Source organism: Otolemur garnettii, unplaced genomic scaffold (assembly GCF_000181295.1).
Source record: "Otolemur garnettii isolate 467f Iridium unplaced genomic scaffold, OtoGar3 scaffold00038, whole genome shotgun sequence".
NCBI lineage: Eukaryota > Metazoa > Chordata > Mammalia > Primates > Galagidae > Otolemur > Otolemur garnettii.
In genome coordinates, this window is record NW_003852433.1 from 8,859,719 (window position 1) to 8,877,670 (window position 17,952).

The window sequence follows — 17,952 nt, forward strand, 5'->3', positions numbered from 1 at the left end:
TTTTTTTTTTTTTTTTTGAGACAGAGTCTTACTTTGTTGCCTTTGGTAGAGTGCTGTGGCATCCCAGCTCACAGCAACCTCGAACTCTTGGGCTCAAGTGATCCTCTTGCTTCAGCCTCCTAAGTAGCTAGGACTACAGGTGCCCATCACAATGCCCAGCTGTTTTTAGAGACGAGGTCTCTCTCTTACTCAGGCTGGTCTCAGTTTTTCTCTCTTTTTTTAGTAGAGACAGGTTCTGGCTCTTGCTCAAGCTGGTCTCAAATCCCTAAGCTCAAGGGATCCTGCCTCCAGTCTTCCAGAGTGCTGGAATTGTAGGCATGCCCCACCATGCCGTACCATAAATAAAGTTTTATTGGAACACAACCATGCTTATTAGTTTACATATTGGCAATGGCTGCTTTCAAGTTACAAAAGCAGAAGTATGTATTTGTTACTACTTACTAGCTGGCTTTTAATAGAAGTTTGCCAACACTTGCTTTTAATGGTTAAAAAAACTAAATATTTTTATATTTTTATGCACTTTCAGATTCTGAGAGAAGCCAAAACTTGTATAAAGAAATATTCTATTGATGTCCAAGGGCAGGGAAAAAAAAAAGAAATATTCTAGAAGAAAAGTTTGAGCCATTCGGGCTGAGTCAGAATCAACACAGCAAATCTGAGTTGCAAAAGCTTTCCCCTGTGTGTTCAAAAAAGAGAATTGAGACCTTTAAAAAGCCCACTCTTTTTTCTTTTCCTTTCTAAAATGGTTTTCTTTTTAGATGGCTCATTTTTATATTGGCTCATTGTTTCCTTTTTAGCATGGATTTTTCTGTCTTTTGAAGAAACCGTAAATAGAAACTTTAATGAAGAGATGGCAATGAGCAATTGGAGAGCTGAATTATCAGCTGCCAGGCAACTCTCATTCACTTCAGAAACTCTAATGGAAACATTGATGGAAGTGAACATTTTTGTCTCTGTGTAGCACAAACTTAGCCATCTGGCTGGTGCTTACGCAGGAAACTCCTGCAAATAACTCCGTCTATTAATTACTCTTTAAAGAAAGAATGTATTATCTTTGGGGGTTTTGTTGGCTTAGTATATTTATCACCTTAATATTGTCAAATGATAATACCCTCTTACTTGACAAAAATGTTATAAATAAAGGAGCATAGGAAATTTTGCCAATGCATTGTCAAGTCTCTGAACAATACTGACCTTGGAGATTTTGAAGGCTGCATGTACACTTTGAGAAATCCACTTTGACAGCTGACTCATGTCCCTTTTATCAACATAGTTTTTCATCTTAGAGGTTTCAAGAGGTAGACTTCTTTTTCTCCCATTAGTTCACTGTGTTCGGGAATTTACTTTTGGTGATATCCTGGGGAAATGAAAGCTGTGTTTGGCCACCAGAGGGAGCAGCTGGTGTCCATCAATGCCATAGAAACAGAATTATCAGGGCATTTTGAAAAGGTATATGCTGGTGGCTGAGTTCAAAGAAATGTCTTTTATGATTCATATCACAGTAGGTATGCATGTGGAGTTTTAGATTTAATGGCTGCTAAAAGTTCCACTGGGGGGAAGGATACTTCTTGGTTTCAGATTTTATTTCTCATCAGAAGAAGGATTTATTAAAATGATTTTTGTTAAGTTTTGTGGGAGCAAAATGTTTGCAAACCAGAAGAAAAAGCTTTCCTTTTTTTTTTTTTTAATTGGAGACAGAGTCTCACTCTGTCGCCCTGGGTAGAGGCTGTTGCATCAGCTTAGCTCACAGCAATCTCAGATTCCTGGGTTCAAGGGGTCCTCCTGCCTCAACCTCTGTAGTAAGTAAGACTACAGGTCACTAAAATGTCAAATGTCAAGCTAATTTTTCTATTTTTAGTAGAGATGGGATCTTGCTCTTGCTCAGGCTGGTCTTAAACTCCTGAGTTCAAGTGATCTTCCTGCCTTCGCTTCCCAGAGCAGAAAAAAGCTTTTAATGCTTGCAGTAAACTTCCAGTATTTGGTTAGCAGCGTATTGATTCCATCCAGACTTGGGATTTTATTCCCTGTTCTTTCTTTCAAAATCTAACTTTCTATTTTTTTTTCTTTTTTAATCTTGGGTTTAAGTGATTCTCTTGCCTCAGCCTCCCAAGTAGCTGGGACTACATGTGCCCGCCACGATGCCTGGCTATTTTTTGTTGTTGTTGTTGTTGTTGTTGTTGCAGTTGTCATTGTTTAGCTGGCCCAGGCGTGGTGTACATGGCTGGTGCCCTACCCACTGAGCTATGGGCGCTGCCAAAATCTAACTTTCTGTAAAGCTCTTAATTTTTATAAAATATTTTGCTCTCACTTAGCTATCCTCTATAGGGTATTTGGATGTGGCAGAAAAGAAAAACACCTAAAAGTCTTATATGAAAATCTAATTCATTTACTGTTGCTAGCGATTGCTGTGTTTTCTCCGTAACCAAACCCCTTCGTGAGAAAAAACAAGTGTGGGAAACGCAGCAGTCATTTGTGTGTTTCAGGGTTTCTGAGTGAACAGGACCATGCCTGATACTTCCTCCCCACAAAACTCTAAAGCTCCGTTCAGAAGACTTGCTTTAGGTGGGCCGTGAAATGAGTCCATGGTTCCCATTGTGAACCCACATAGCCCATAGCTGTCAGCAGTTCCATCCCGAGACGCAATAGCTCTCTTTCAGCTGCCTTTGGAAGCAGACCTGATCTGGTCTACTCTCACATTTTTCCTGAAGCAGGGATCTGGTTAGCTGCTGGATTTATAGACTTTTCTTAAAGTATCCAACTTAATAACAAGATCAACAAATTAGTTTGGATTTCTTGTGATGCTTGTGGCAGGCTGGGGGCCTCAGGAGCTCAGAGAGCTGGCGGAGTTGTTGTCTGACTCTTGTCCCTCCTTGGGTGCTAACAGCTCAGTGGAGAGAGATTTTGGGGCAGAGGGGAGGAGCAGATGCTTATCCCTGCTCTTGACAAAACACAGAAATCACATTCCCTTCTCACCGACATAAATTTAGGAAGGACGAGGGAGCTTGAGGATAAATGATGCCCAAGACTTCCTTCTAGCCCTTTGTTTCCTGCGCAGTGTGGTGTGGCGTTTATGCCCGTAGGCAGTGCTGGCTTCCCCATTAAGCACTACAGGCAGGGTATCTAGGGACCCACAAAATATTTTAATTTTTTAATCAGAAGAAAAAATAACATTTTGGGTCAAAGACATTGCTTTCATAGTTATTAGCATTCTGTATGTATAAGTATACAAATGTAAAACGTAATTTTTATTTATTTTTTAATGGAGGAAGGGAGGTGTCAAGAAGGCTCAGTGCTCAGAGCCATGAAAGTCATAATGTAGACCTGGCGAGGGCTCTAAACCCCCCAGATAAAGCATGTACCATTTCACATATGGCTTATGTTCCGCTCCGTGAGTTCAGATAGTTGTGAGCAGATTGTAAAGCCCTTTGGTTATATAATCCAGTACCACCTGCTTGGTGTGCACCATCCAGGAAACCTGTGTGCCTGTGATCCTGAGGATCGACCTTGAATAACAGCTTCCTTTTGGGTGGGAAGGAGTGAAATGAGACCCCAGTTCCACTTGGAGCTCATTTTTTTTTTCCTTTTCCCTTTACAGATAACATAGGGAGAGGTGTGCTTTGGGGGATCACTTGTTACAACGGGCTTAAAAGGTTTCCTTATACCCTGTTATTTAAAAATTGCAACTTATTGGTTAAAAGAAGATCTTTACTCAATTATTTCTTGGGAGAAATTTTCAAATATTACTTACCAATTATTTCATAAAAGAATGTATCTTAGAGATGTTACGGTATATTGTGAGTGTTAAAGACATGATGGACTAAATTCCGTGGTTTCTTTTTTTTATTTTGTACCTTCCCACCCTACACTCACACCCCCCCCCCACCTTGGATTAGGTAAATACTCATTCATAATTTTTATGCTTAGCCTTGATTTTGCTGATAAAGAATATTTTTATACTTATCTCAAAGTTCTCAAAATCAATGCCCTTCTTGTAAATCCAATTCTGATTCAGATCCAATCTGATTCAAATGCTCTGTTTTGATTTTAGAAAAACATTTTGGAAAAGGTTAGGCTGTTTGGATTTGCTCAAGGAAGCAAGATCGTCCTTTCTTTGGAATTTTTCTCACGTTATCTTGACCAGAGCCAGTGTTTTGTTACTCTTCCAAATTTCAGGGTGACTTGCATTGCAAGAGAGATGTTAAGCTCATCATTCAGTTTGGACCTAGAGAAATTAATGGTGAGAAACTGACATAATGAGTTTCACCTTCCAGGATTCTTTCCACTGAGCTTTTCAATTACCTTCTTATGCAGTCTGAAAGGTTAATTTTAAAACTAGTACCATATCTAATTGTGTTCAGAGCACATGACTTCTAAAGGACAATTCTATATGAATGATTACCCTTAGAGGAACACTACACGTAAGCAGTTTATCCTCGTGTTTAAAGAACACCCCTTTCAGCTGCCCTGTGTTATGCCTTGAAAATTCTGTATTTATCGTGTGGTGTTATTTGCTCAAAGGATCTTCCTGGCTTGTGTGTTCCCAGTGGTTTGTAAAACAAGTAATGATACATGTTCTACCTTAAAACAGTTTTAATGTTCTTTTCTCCCTTATCTTCCCCTCCCCCTTCCCCACCCCGTGTCTCTGTCTGTCTTTTTACTCACCTCCTCCTCTCTAGGTCTATAAGTCTTTTCTGTGCCAGTTTCTCTTTAGTTGCGTCTTCACTTTGTGGTCTTCATTGCCTGTCTTTTCTTCTAGGAGTTCTAAAGTCCCTTCTATTGCATTGCCTCTCTTTAGGAGTACCAGGCTCAAGTGGAAGAAATGAGGTTGATGATGAATCAATTGGAAGAGGACCTTGTCTCAGCCAGAAGACGGAGTGATCTCTACGAGTCTGAGCTGAGAGAGTCTCGCCTGGCTGCGGAAGAGTTCAAGCGGAAAGCGACAGAATGTCAGCATAAGCTGTTGAAGGTAGTCAGCCACCCTCTGGGGGGTGCTTTTTGGGTAGAGTCATGAGTGACCTTAGCAAGAAAAAAAGGACTCTAGCTTAATGAGTATAAGTTTGAGAAATAATAGGGTGATCTTGGAAAACTCTCGTGTTTATTTGTAAAAGATAACTTTATTCTTATTTATTACTATTTGGTCACCGAGACCGAGAAAGTACAACAGATAGTGTTGCCTATGAGACTTTTTTAGGTTGTTGAGATTTCTCAATGTTTTTATTTATTTACAGTCAAAGGATCAAGGGAAGCCTGAAGTGGGAGAATATGCCAAACTGGAGAAGGTATATTTTCCACAATTGGTTTTGCTATTTTTGATAGCTTTTGTCAAGTATTCTCAGTGGCCTGTCATTGATAAAGAATATTCTTGCAATGAATAGAGACCTCTCTTTGAGGTCTATTTTGGTGGTTCAGCTCTGGATAACTGTGTTTAGCTTTAGTTACGGTTCTGAAAGAGATTTTAAAAAGCCTCATTTGTAACCAGTAATCTTATAACCTTGCTTATAACCTTGCTCATAGTAACCAGTAAACTTAAACACTTTGTAAAACATACATGAAAATTCTTGTTGTCTTAAGGCACTGCACAACTTTGCTTTTCTCTTTGCCATTTATGTTTCTGGTCCTAAAGAGTAGTCAATGTGGAGGTTTGCAACTGAGACATTTAAGGACTTCTCTGAAAGACCACTGTTCTTCCTTCTATTAGGAGGTTTTGGAAAACAAAACAAAAGACCCCACAGAAACTCTGAGAAAATAGGACTGCAATAAACGTAGCAAAATATTAATGCCGATTTGCCTTTTGCTTTATTTCCTGCGATTTTAATTATAGATCAATGCTGAGCAGCAGCTCAAAATTCAAGAGCTCCAAGAGAAGCTGGAAAAGGTAAGCCCGAGGTGATATTTTTTGGAACTTACCCCTCATATCCTAATACCTTTCCTTGCCTTGTTCCAAAGCCCCAGAGATGAAAGAGACAGAATTAGTCACCCTGCACTGAGGAAAGTGAAGGAGTGAGCCGTTACCTGAAAATATCAGAGTTCTGAATATAGTTTTTTTCTTTTGAGACTTGTCAGCACTGTTTATTTTTAAAAAGCAAGCTGTGTGAGACACTCAAGTAAAAGTTCTAATTATACTACAACAGAACCCAAGAGGCCGGCTTCTCTCGCCTCAGGGGGCCTGGCGTCTCGTTCTGCACATTTGTAAGGGAAGCAGTTCACAACCCAGACTGCATGCAGTCAGAAACTCCGCAGCAGCACACCTGCCCGGAAGAAGGTTGGAGGATCCGTGGAGTGAACATGTGCTTGAGGAGAGGGGGGTTTAGTTTAGCACATCCTGCTAGTTTGTGCTAATGACCCTCCATTTATTTATTTTAAAAAATTTTTATTTATCCCTTCAGCTTTATTAAGGTATAATTGACACATATAAATTGTATATAATTACAGTATACAACGTGACGTGTGTATACACTATGAAATGATTAAATCAAGTCACTTAACATATCCATCAACTCACCATTTTTTTGCAGTGAGAACATTGACAATCAAATCTCTTAGCAATTTTTTTTTTTTTAAACCGAGACAGGGTCTTGCTGTGTTGCTTAGGTGGAATGCAGTGTTGTGATCATAGCTCACTGCAGCCTCAGCCTTGAATTACTGGGCTCAGGTGATCCTTTTGACTCAGCCTCCTGTAGCTAGGACTAAGACATACTACCACGCCCAGTTAATTTTTTTAATAACTGTTTCTGGTGATGGGGTCTCACTATGTTGCCCAGGCTGATCTCAGAGTCCTACCCTCAAGCAGTCCTCTTGCCTTGGCTTCCCAAAGTACTGAGATTATAGGGGTGAGCCGTCATGTCTGTCTCCTCTTAGCAATTTTTAAGCTTTTCCTTTAGTTGAATACTGCAAATACTTAATGAAAGGGCCAAAATAAGTGTGGTTCTGGGAAATAACTTCCACATCAAGAATGTTTGTGAATGTGTTTGCTGGCTTGGTTTAATAAAGCTCCTTTTTTTTCTTTAATTGTGTTAAAAACACATTAAATTACCATTTTAATCATTTTTGAGTATACAGTTGAGTAGTGCGAAGTCCTGGGTCTCTGAAACTTTTTCATCGTGTTAACATTGAAACTCTATAATCAACAAACACCAGTTCTCCCTTTCTGCTTTGGCAACTACTTTTCTACTTTTTATTTCTACAGTTTTGACTACTTTGTATATCATATATAAGTAGAATCAGGCAGTATTTGACTTTTTCTGACTTGCTTATTTAACTTAACATAATATCCAGAAACGTTATCCATATTGTAGCTTATATCAGAATTCCCTGGCTTGTTGCCTGTAGCTCAGTGGTTAGAGTACCGGCCACATACACCGGGGCTGGCGGGTTTGAACCCGGCCTAGGCCTGTTAAACAACAATGACAATAACAACAACAAAATAGCCGAGCGTCGTGGCAGGCATCTGTAGTCCCAGCTACTTGGGAGGCTAAGGCAAGAGAACCAATTAAGCCCAAGAGTTAGAGGTTGCTGTGAGCTGTGGCGCCTACTGAGGGCGACATCGTGAGACTCTGTCTCAAAAAAAAAAAAAAAAAAAAAAAAGGATTTCCTTTCTTTTTAAGACTGAGTAATACGCCATTATATGTATATAGCACATTTTGTTCATTCATCTGTCCCCTTCTTACTTGTGCTTGAGCTCTCTGATGAAAGCCTTCATGGCCTTCTTTGAGCTAGAAGCGTGTGAGAGGCTGCATGTTTTCATCTAAAACTGTCCTCTCCAGTAAGGGTGTGGTGTGAGAGGCAAATATGAGCTACAGGTATAAATTAAAATTTACTAGTAGCCACATTTAAAAAAAAAAAGTCTGGGCACAGTGGCTCACGCCTGTAATCTTAGCACTCTGGGAGGCCGAGGTGGAATTTGAGACCAGCCTGAGCAAGAGCAAGACCCTATCTCTACTAAAACTAGAAAAAAATTAGCCAGGTCTTATGGTGGGTACCTATAGTCCCAGCTACTTGGGAGGCTGAGGCAAGAGGATTGATTGCTGAAGTGCAGGTGATGGAGTGAGACTCTGTCTCAAAAAAAAAAAAGCCAAAAGAAACAGTGATGTCATTTGAACAATACATTTTATTTAACCCACTATGTCCAAAAAATTATCGTTGTAGAACATGTCAATATACCTGTACTACCTCAGTCTTTAATTAAACATAAATAAAATTAAAAATTAAGTTAAAATAACTTACAGTAAATTGAAATTAAAATAACCTTAACTTAAAATGAAATTAAAAGTTAATTTTTCAGCCACCTTTCAGGTGCTCAGAGGCCACATGTGACCAACAGCTTTCGTGTTGGACAGTGCAGGTCTCAGAGATGGAGGTTTCTTTTAGTTTTCACTTTCTAAATTTTTAACTGAAAGCAAATAAGTATGAGGTTGTTGGTCTCATAAACGTAGATCTTTACTACAGAGCCGTAATAGCTATACTATAGTTAAGACCCAAATAAAAATTAACAAATATAAACTTAACTTCAAAAGGTTTAGCTGTTATTTTTAAAACATGAATTTGTGAATTATCATGAACACTATGGCTGTTGTAAAATTTGAAAGGTATTTATGTAAAAAAAGTCTTAAATTATAGCTTTTATCTTGTTTTCTTCCTGTAAAAGTTGTACAAATTCCTCCATAGGAAACTTAACTAAAGAGATAATTAAAATAAGGAAAAAAATCCATTCTAAGAGGCAAGTACATTATTTCCTGGGTAGATCCATCCGTCTAGACTAGGGATTCTCAACCTTCCCAATGCTGTGACCCTTCAGTACAGTTCCTCATGTTGTGGTAACGCCCAATCATAAAATTATTTTCGTTGCTACTTCATAACTGTAATTTTGCTACTGTTACGAATCATCATGTAAATGTCTGATATGCAGGATATATTTAGGTGACCTCTGTACCCCAAAGGGGTTGTGACCCACAGTTGAGAACCACTGATCTAGACCTATTTGTTTCCATTCTCTGTGTTGCACTGAATCAGAAATGCTAAATGATTGTCAGATACATTGTTATCTTATGTACCTCCCAAAAAGAAAAAAAAATCATCAATTTTAATCATAGGATGCATTCTAAATTCAATGATGGTAAAAAATGTGTACCTTTGAATAGATGAAATACAGAATAAAGTGAACTTTTGTAATGTTTTGACAAATGGATACAAATCCATACTCAGTGTGCCTTTTTTCTGTTTAGGATACGGTCCTCATCTTTTTCTTTTCTTTTCTTTTTTTTTTTTTTTTGAGACAGAGTTTCACTTTGTCGCCCTCGGTAGAGTGCCCTGGCGTCACAACTTACAGCAACCTCAAACTCTTGGGCTCAAGCTATCCTTTTGCCTTAGCCTCCCAAGTAGCTGGGACTACAGGTGCCTTCCCAAACGCCAGGCTATTTTTAGAGACAAGGTCTTGCTCTGGCTCAGGCTGGTCTCGAACTGGTGAACTCAGGAGATTCACCCTCCTTGGCCTCCCAGAGTTCTGGGATTACAGATGTGAGCCATCGCGCCCAACCCATGGTCCCCATTTTTTACATGAGTAAATATGGCCACCTCTCTCCTGTCCTTTTCCTGCACAGGCTGTAAAAGCCAGCACAGAGGCCACCGAGCTGCTGCAGAACATCCGCCAGGCAAAGGAGCGAGCTGAGAGGGAGCTGGAGAAGCTGCAGAATCGTGAAGATTCTTCTGAAGGCATCAGAAAGAAGCTGGCAGAAGCCGAGGTGAGCAGGGAACTTCCACCCTGGGCCCTGGCGAGGCCGTGCCAAGGAGAAGAAACCTTCACTCGCTTGTGTTTGACCAAACTGCTTTTTTTCCCTGAAGCTCCCTTTGAAAGCAGAGAGGCTTGGAGACACGTTCCCCCAAGGGAAAGAAAGATCTGTCGCAGCAGATTCAACTGGAAGGATATCTTGATAAAAGCTTTTCTTTTCTGTTTGTTTTCCTCTGGCCTTGTTTAATCTGGGAGACTTTCTATTTATACAGGTTGACCGTAACTCCATCTCTGGGTGTTTCTTTTTCTTCCCTCTGTTTTCCTTGCCTTTTGGACCTGTCACGCTAATGATATTAATTTCAAGGCTTCACCTGCTACCTGTGTGCCGATGACTCTCAGAATTTTGGGGCCTCTTCTCTCCTTCAAATTCTTTGTTGTTGTTGTTGTTGAAATCATTTATATAATTATACTGGAAATACATGAGCGCCTTCTCATTGAAAAAGCTTAAACAGTGCAGAAGAGTGTAGAATAAAAAGTAACGCTTCTCCTTTACTCCTTTCTGCCTCCTCTAGACCCTTGATGTTTGTCTTACAGAAGGGATGTTTCCGTAGTTGATTTCACCCTCCTATTGCTGGGTCTTTTGATTCTCCTTGTCACAGTCTTGGTGTGAAACTATTGGTATGTGCATTTCGGGGTCATCCTCCTGCACATTCCAGGCTGTATTTCATGCTGCTCCCCTGAAGTCCTCACAGGTTGAATAATGCATCAGATTTAAGAGAACTCAGTCTCTTCCCCCACAAGCCAATTTCTCTTCTCAGTTTCCTCATGCCATTCAGGGCCACCATCATTCCTTTGGTCCTCCCGGGCTTGAATCCTTAGCATCTGCTTTTTTTTGGACCCTGCTATTCAGTGAGTCCCTTGGTCCTATAAGTTAAGTAGCTATACTGTCTCTCCTGTCCATCTCCTGCTTGCCTCCTCTTAGTCCAGGCCCTCTTCCTTATAGCTGAGCAAATGTAGTAATTTCTTGACCTTCTGCTTCTAGTGCAGCTAGCTCACACAGTGTAAGATTCATGGACCCCAGACCCCACGGACCAGATTTCTTAGTACGCCTTGCCACTTCCCAAGCCTTTCAGGAGTTTCATAATGCTTGGGTGCACCCCTGAGCCTGGTACACGAGACCCTCAACCATTAGACCCTCAAAGGCGACTCTTTCCTCCGTTCACCTGCTCTTCCCCAAACGTGTCCTGTGGTATACCCATTCTAGGCTTCACCTGGGGCCCAGAGTGGCTCTTGACCGTCTCCATGTGCCTCCCGTTGTCTGAATCATCTTTCACTTTCTTCTGCCCTTCCCACTCCAAACCACCATATATCATCTCTCTCCAGGATTCCTACCTCTCTGATGTCTCTGCTCAGCTGTTCAGGTAAAAGTTCTCTTTTCTGGCTGTAGCCTCTCATGGCACTTTGAACCTTGTGGTTCTTCCTCCTCTTAACTTGTATTATGTTTATTTGCATTTGCCTTACCTTTTCCAAGGGCAGGAATTATGTCATCTCCCTTTTAGTATTTCCCGTGATGCCTAGTGTGGTACTTTGCAGATAGTAGGTGCTTGGTAAATATTTGAATGAATGAATGCACTCTTATAACCTACACAACTGAGTACCTGAATTATAGAGCCTTATTTTCTCCACTATTGCTTCAGGTGCCTGAGACTTTTCTTCCTGACTTGAGTGTACGCTTCTTGAGGGTTCTTTCCCTTGGTGCAGGTATTATGCCCATAGCAGTTACTCCATTAAAACTCTCTGATTGATTCATGATCTACAGGAACGCCGCCATTCTCTGGAGAACAAGGTAAAGAGACTAGAGACCATGGAGCGTAGAGAAAACAGACTGAAGGATGACATCCAGACAAAATCCCAACAGATCCAGCAGATGGCTGATAAAATTCTGGTGAGCAGGAATGAAAGTTGGAAAGTTAAAAGATAACAGGTTAGAGGTTGCAAAGGGACGGGGGTAAGAAGAAGAATTAAACACCATAACAGGGGAGGTATCACCAAGTAGATGGATGAAGAGAGGTGGTTTCAGTGTATGCCACACTGTAGAATAGTGTGAATAACCAAATACTGGACATCTCAGCACTGGTAACAGATTCGTCAATTTTGTTAATATTTTTTTGCTCTGTTTGCTAAGCCTGGAGTTTTTAAAGGAGAACATGTATCTATCATTTTCAATACATTTTTTTGTAGGAGCATTGACATACTTTTATCAGTAAAACTTTGGATGGCCGTTAACTTTGCAATGCCAATTTAAAAGCTGCAGGTAGGGGTTTAGATCAAAAGCTAGATTCTTGCTTTTGGAGAAGAAAGAAATGAGTCATACAGAATTATTTTTCTCAGAGTAGTATTTGTCATAGATCCATGTTCACCCACTCACTATCTCTGCTGCAGTTGGTTATTATTATTATTTTTTTCAATTTCCTTAGATGTAAGCAGGTCTTTTTTTTAGGTCTGTAATTATCCTGATTCTGTCTCAGGCTCTGAGGACCAAATTAACCTAATCAAGGAAGGCTCAGGTGGTACTTGCAGGTGTGTTGAAGTTTTGCCCCTGCCAGGGTAGAAGGCAGCACCTTTGAAGGGCTCTCCTTGGATCTCAGTCCCAAAGCCAGAAATTCGATGTCACATTTGAGATTTCGTGACGACTTGGAGTCCGCTCGTGTTCTGCCCCTGGGAGACTCCGAAGTCACTGGCCATTGTCTGCACCATAAGGAGGTGAAGTGGTGAGCAGGCCACTTCAGCTCTCTCTCTCTCTGCATCACTTCTGGGAAATGAGTCACCAGCAACTATATGAACTGAAGAATGGCCAACCTAAAGGCCTATACTTAATATGCCAAGCCAAACCCAACCAAATCCAACCCTTCGAAACTTCGTATTTCTGTTTTTGTGTATATTCACGAATATGTGGATGTTCTTGAACAAACGGGCAAAAGAGGTACTGGTTAAATTGTTTTGGTTTGGCACTCAGTCTTCATATATGTCTGCACACAAAGACAAATGTGACTGTTAGTCTGCCCTTTCTGTTCTCTTGTTTTGTCATTCAAGTTTCTCTTGGCAATTGTCAAATGTGTGAATTTTATCGTGAGTAAAATTAGATCCCACTGAGATCCCACCACTGCCGTCCCTCCCTTGCTTGGTACAAACAAAGTGGTTAACTCTATTGTGATTGCAAAGTGTTTCTCCGTTTAATGGTGCTGTGTTCATTCATTCATTCAACAAATATTTAATGAGCTTCTACTATATGCCAGGCACTGTTCTAGGAGCTGGAAATATAGCAGTGAACAAGTGTTTGTAAATCAAAACTGAAGATATGTTTTAAAAAATGACAACAACAACAAAAAATGCCAGCCACCGAGAAGTCAGATGTTAGAATATATCTGCTTTTTCAAAGGTTTGCTTGCCATTAAAATGTAGGAGTAGAGAGTTCTGCATTATTCGATTATGTGTTGTAAATTCCCATTCATATGTAGACCAGAAGTTTGGTTTTAAAGTTGTCAGTCTAAGATAATCTGAGTTTTTTTTTAACCTATTTTTAGATTCTGATTTCCATTCCTGTGCTATCTTACGAGAACTGAAACTAAAAAAAGAAGATTATCAAGTCATTTCGAACACAAAGGAAAAATAAGTGGATTTCTTTGTCCAGATGTACTTGTTCAAGTACCTTTGTGGTTGTGACTTTATCAGAAGGTGCCTTTTGCTCAAGAACCCTGTGCGTAGGCTATAGAGCATTTAGGACGTAGGCAGAGTGGTCCTCAATACCATTATGTAATGATGATGGTTGCAAATAGCCCCCCAAATATCATTGGCTTTAAAATAGTTGCTATTCTTATAAGAATTTTCAAAACAGATAATTTGGGCTCTCATTATAGCGAAGTCTTTTGCTTTAATAAGTCATTGCAGGGGATACTTTAGCCAAGAAAACATAAAGCCTTTAAAATATGTTTTTATTAATTAAAATCCTGTTTACATCCAGCTTTTCACGATCACATCTGTTAGATTGCAATAGATCTTGTGCACCTGGTCTTAACATTTTAATGGCCCCCCAACAAAGCCAAGGCTTGTAGACATTAGTGTTTCAAAAGCTTCATCACTAACATTTTTTGTGCATGTGGATCTCAAAGGAAGTTTTTCATCCTCTTTATGGACATAGCCTGTATAATTTACTCATTCTTCAAAATTTTCATAATTGCTTCCACTTCAAAGAAAAATTTCATAATAGTGTGAAAAGATGAAAACTTGGAGTAATGACTTGATATTAGTAATTAACAGATGGGTCCAGATTCATAAGAATTAAGATAGATACAGTTATTTGTCCATTTAGAGAATGTTTTAGTAAATTCAGTGATGCCTTTTATAAGATCATCTTTATAACACACTGGCTAATGAATTGCTGTAATTTTCAAGTGAATGACAATCTTGTTTAAAAGCAGAAGACTTAGCAATATAAAAACTAAAAGAACATTAAAATCGAGCTATTTGTATTACTCCAAATTCTTTTCTGATACTTAGTATATATGTGTACATCTTTATGTCATTGCTATCAGTGTGTTTTGTTTGACTTTGTTCCCATTAGCATTACATAAAACATTACATAATATACATATCTCCAGATGTTCACATACTCCAATTACCAGTCAGTTAAAATAATCATCTAAAGCTTGAAGTGCTTGAATTGTAACATTAGTTTTCCTATTTAGCTACGGGTTCTTGAGCAATAATTTTGTCAATGAGGAAAATACAAAATATGTTGTATCCTAATAATAAACTAAAATTACTTTTCTCATTTAAGGCTGTCATCACAGTGAAAATGGCCTGAGGTTCAAGGTAGTAGTCAGGGATTTTGTGCTGTACTAAACTTTCAAATGTTGTCTTGTTACTCTTATTTCTCTACCCAAAGATGAAGAGCTGCCTTTGTTTGACCTGTCACGCTGACATGTTTCTGGTCCCAGGCCTCACAGCCTGTCAGCTGTGTGTGTATATGTGTGTCGATACTTGGACCTGGAAGGCCCAGGGCCAAGGCATGGTGGTGATTTCCTTTCCGAGAGCCTTAGGGCTAGTAATGGAGGATCAGATGGCTATTACCTGTGGTGCCTGTACCAAAGTCATGTTTCCTGTGAATGTGTAGCATACACTGACTGTGCCTTTCTCTTTGCACACCTGACCATCTTTTCTTTTGTATCCAGGAGCTGGAGGAGAAACACCGGGAGGCCCAAGTCTCAGCCCAGCACCTAGAGGTGCACCTGAAACAGAAAGAGCAACACTACGAGGAAAAAATTAAAGTAAAGACACTTTCTGATCTTTCCTGGCATTCCCCCTATAGCACCACGTAGCTCCCCTCTCTTGGTGGACACTTTTGGCCACTTGCTAGCCAAAAGGAGTAATTGTTGCCCTCTTCCCATGTGGGAGATTTTGGGGTGTTACGGATGTATTGGAAATACATTGGAAGTCTGAAGTTCAAAAAAATTAAAAAACATTTGATCATTTATCTCAATTCCATCTTTAAAATGTTGTTTAAAACTCATTATCATCCAGTCCACAATTATTTAGATTTCGCCTTACATTCACTGCATTTCCTGCTTTTAGTTTTCTTCCTGTATCTCGGACATGGAATCCTTTTCCTTTTGTTTAAAGTATAAGTGTGAGAACTTTCTTATTTTTATTTTTTTTTTTTGAGAACTTTCTTTAGTGGAGAGTTGCTTATGATAGGCTATTTTGTCTGTCTGGTTTGTCTTTATTTCATCCTCATTCTTGAAGGAGAATCTGGGGATAGAATTCCAGGTTGGCAGTTGTTTTCTTCTAGGGCTTTTTGAAGATATTATTCCATTAACTTTTGGCCTTTAGTATCACCATTGTAAAGTCAGCTGTCGGTCTAACCATTGCTCACTTTGAAAGTACAGGTGCTCCCTGACTTATGATGGGGCTATGTCCAGATAAACCCACTGTAAGTTGAAAATACTGTAAATCAAATATCATGTAATACTTAATAAATCCATTGTAAAGTTGAAAATTATTACGTCCAGGTGCTCCTTGACATGTTATGTTCTGATAAAGCCATCATAAATTCCAAAAAGTTTAAGTTGGGGGCCATCTGTGATGTATCTTTTTTCTTTGGCCTTTTCTTAAAAATTGTACTTTGTCTTTAATTGTTCTGAAGCTTAACTATGATATACCTAGATGTGGATTTCTTTTTCTTTGTTGTTCTACTTGAGATTTACTGGACTTTTAAATAGATTGGTGTCTTTTTATTAATTCTAGAAAACAAGTGGCCATGGTATCTCAGATATTGTCTCTTGCTCTTCTCTCTTTCCTTTTCTTTCCAGAATTTGGTTGGACATATGTTAGATCACCTCCAATTTGTCCTTTTCCCATATTTTCCATTTTTTCTTTTGCATTTTTATGTTATATTCTGGGTAAGTTCTTATGAGTTATTTTCCATTTTACTAACTTTTAGCTGTGTCTAATCCATCGTTAAACTCATATGTTGAGTTTTAAATTTCAGTTTTTTTTTCTTTCTGGACATTCTATTTGGTTCTTTCCCAAGTGTACTGGGCTATTTAAAACAATGATTTTCTGTTTTGTTTTCATTTTCAGGCTTTTTATTGCTTTAAATATTTCAAGCATAGTCTTTTATGATCTGTATCTGGTAATTCCAATATCTGAAGTATTTGAAGGTTTATTTCTGCTCTGTTGTTCCTCTTGGTCCTTTGTCATGTTGCTTGTTTTCTTTTGTGAGCTTAATAAGCTGTAATTTATTAATGGGAATTCTTCGAGGCATTGGATGAGAATGTGTGTCTACCTTGGGGAGGGTCCCTGGGCTTTGATTTCTGTCTCTTCTTGATCTTTGAAGCTTTCAAAACTGAAAGTTCAAGTTTATTGTGTTCATTGTAAATGCTTCAGGTCAAAAACAGCTTTGTGTTCTTCTAACCTCTCCCTGATTCTGTTTTCACTTAATTTTTAGTCTGTAATTTCTCATTCTCTTACCAATTTTTAAGTGCTTTTAGAAAAATGGTTTCCATATTTTATCTAGCATTTTATTTTAATTTTTTTATTTGGCTTATTTTAATTTTTTTTATTATAACAAATTGTATTGTATCATTTTTATACATGTCTTTGGTGAATATATGTGTTCATTTCTTTTTGATATGCCTCTCTAGGGATAAATCTGAGAACTCATGGAGTCATATGTATGTTTGATTTTGGTAGAAATTCATCTAGCGTTTTAAATCATTTTTGGTAGAAGGGCTAACCTGACATCTAGCCCTCTATGTTATCAGAAATTGATGCCAGCCTATCAATTTCCTTTTAAAATCATATCATAGATATTGGTTAGTATATCTCAGAATTGTCTCTTTTCCTTGGCAATCAGGCTTTAAAGGAGGTTTTTAATTTTTCTTATTATTTTTTGAGACAAAGTCTTACTATGTCGCCCTTGGTGGAGTACGTGGCATCACAGCTCACAGCAACTTCAAACTCTTGGGCTTAAGTGATTCTCTTGCTTCACCCTCCCAGTAGCTGGGACTACAGGCGCCCACCACAATGCCCAGCTATTTTTTTGTTGTTGTTATTGTAGTTGTCATTGTTGTTTAGCTGGCCAGGGCCGGGTTTGAACACACCAGACTTGGTGTATGTGGCTGGTGCTGTGGGTGCCAAGTGATAATCTTATTACTGATTAGGTTGATATTCTCAAAGAGTAAGTGGGTCTTTTGTAGAGGACCAAACACATACATGCTCACATAGCATCACCACCTGGTGCCTTTTACCCCTGCTATTTTTCGCTAAAAGAAATATAGCAAAATAACCCAGAATTTACCTTAAAGTATACTCATGTGATCCCCTACGTAAGTGCATTTTAAACTTTATATACTAATCCTTTTGGTTTGAATGCTTACTGGCTTCTAAACCTTTATCTTTGGTATAAACTCATTTTCAGAAAATGATGAGAGTATGTTTAGTAGTCCATTGGCACTTTTTGCATGATGAAAATACATAACTCTCTGTAAAATTCATTTTGTGATTTGGGTGATTATATCGACATTTCTGTTAAAAGCCATTTTTTATCGTAAGTTCATCTAGATGGCCATGGTGGAATCCTTCACTTCAGACAAACTCTTTGCTTCATTTCCTCCCCCATACATCTTTTTGTTCATTCTCCTGCCAGTTGAACCCTGTGAAATCTGAGC

The 17,952-nt window shown here is 39.0% G+C and overlaps 1 protein-coding gene across 3 annotated transcripts in view; it reads left to right on the forward strand.

The window, feature by feature from the left end:
• Positions 1 to 17,952, forward strand: part of CIT (citron rho-interacting serine/threonine kinase) — a 181,704-nt gene that overhangs the window by 85,114 nt on the left and 78,638 nt on the right. For 2 of the 3 annotated variants that reach the window (XM_003789925.1, XM_023513311.1), the window contains exons 13-18: positions 4,796 to 4,966; positions 5,229 to 5,279; positions 5,822 to 5,875; positions 9,597 to 9,737; positions 11,544 to 11,669; positions 14,956 to 15,051. In XM_003789925.1, the coding sequence (XP_003789973.1) occupies positions 4,796 to 4,966; positions 5,229 to 5,279; positions 5,822 to 5,875; positions 9,597 to 9,737; positions 11,544 to 11,669; positions 14,956 to 15,051 (639 nt within the window). The remainder of the gene's footprint in view (positions 1 to 4,795; positions 4,967 to 5,228; positions 5,280 to 5,821; positions 5,876 to 9,596; positions 9,738 to 11,543; positions 11,670 to 14,955; positions 15,052 to 17,952) is intronic. The other variant, XM_003789926.1, reaches the window with a different exon arrangement.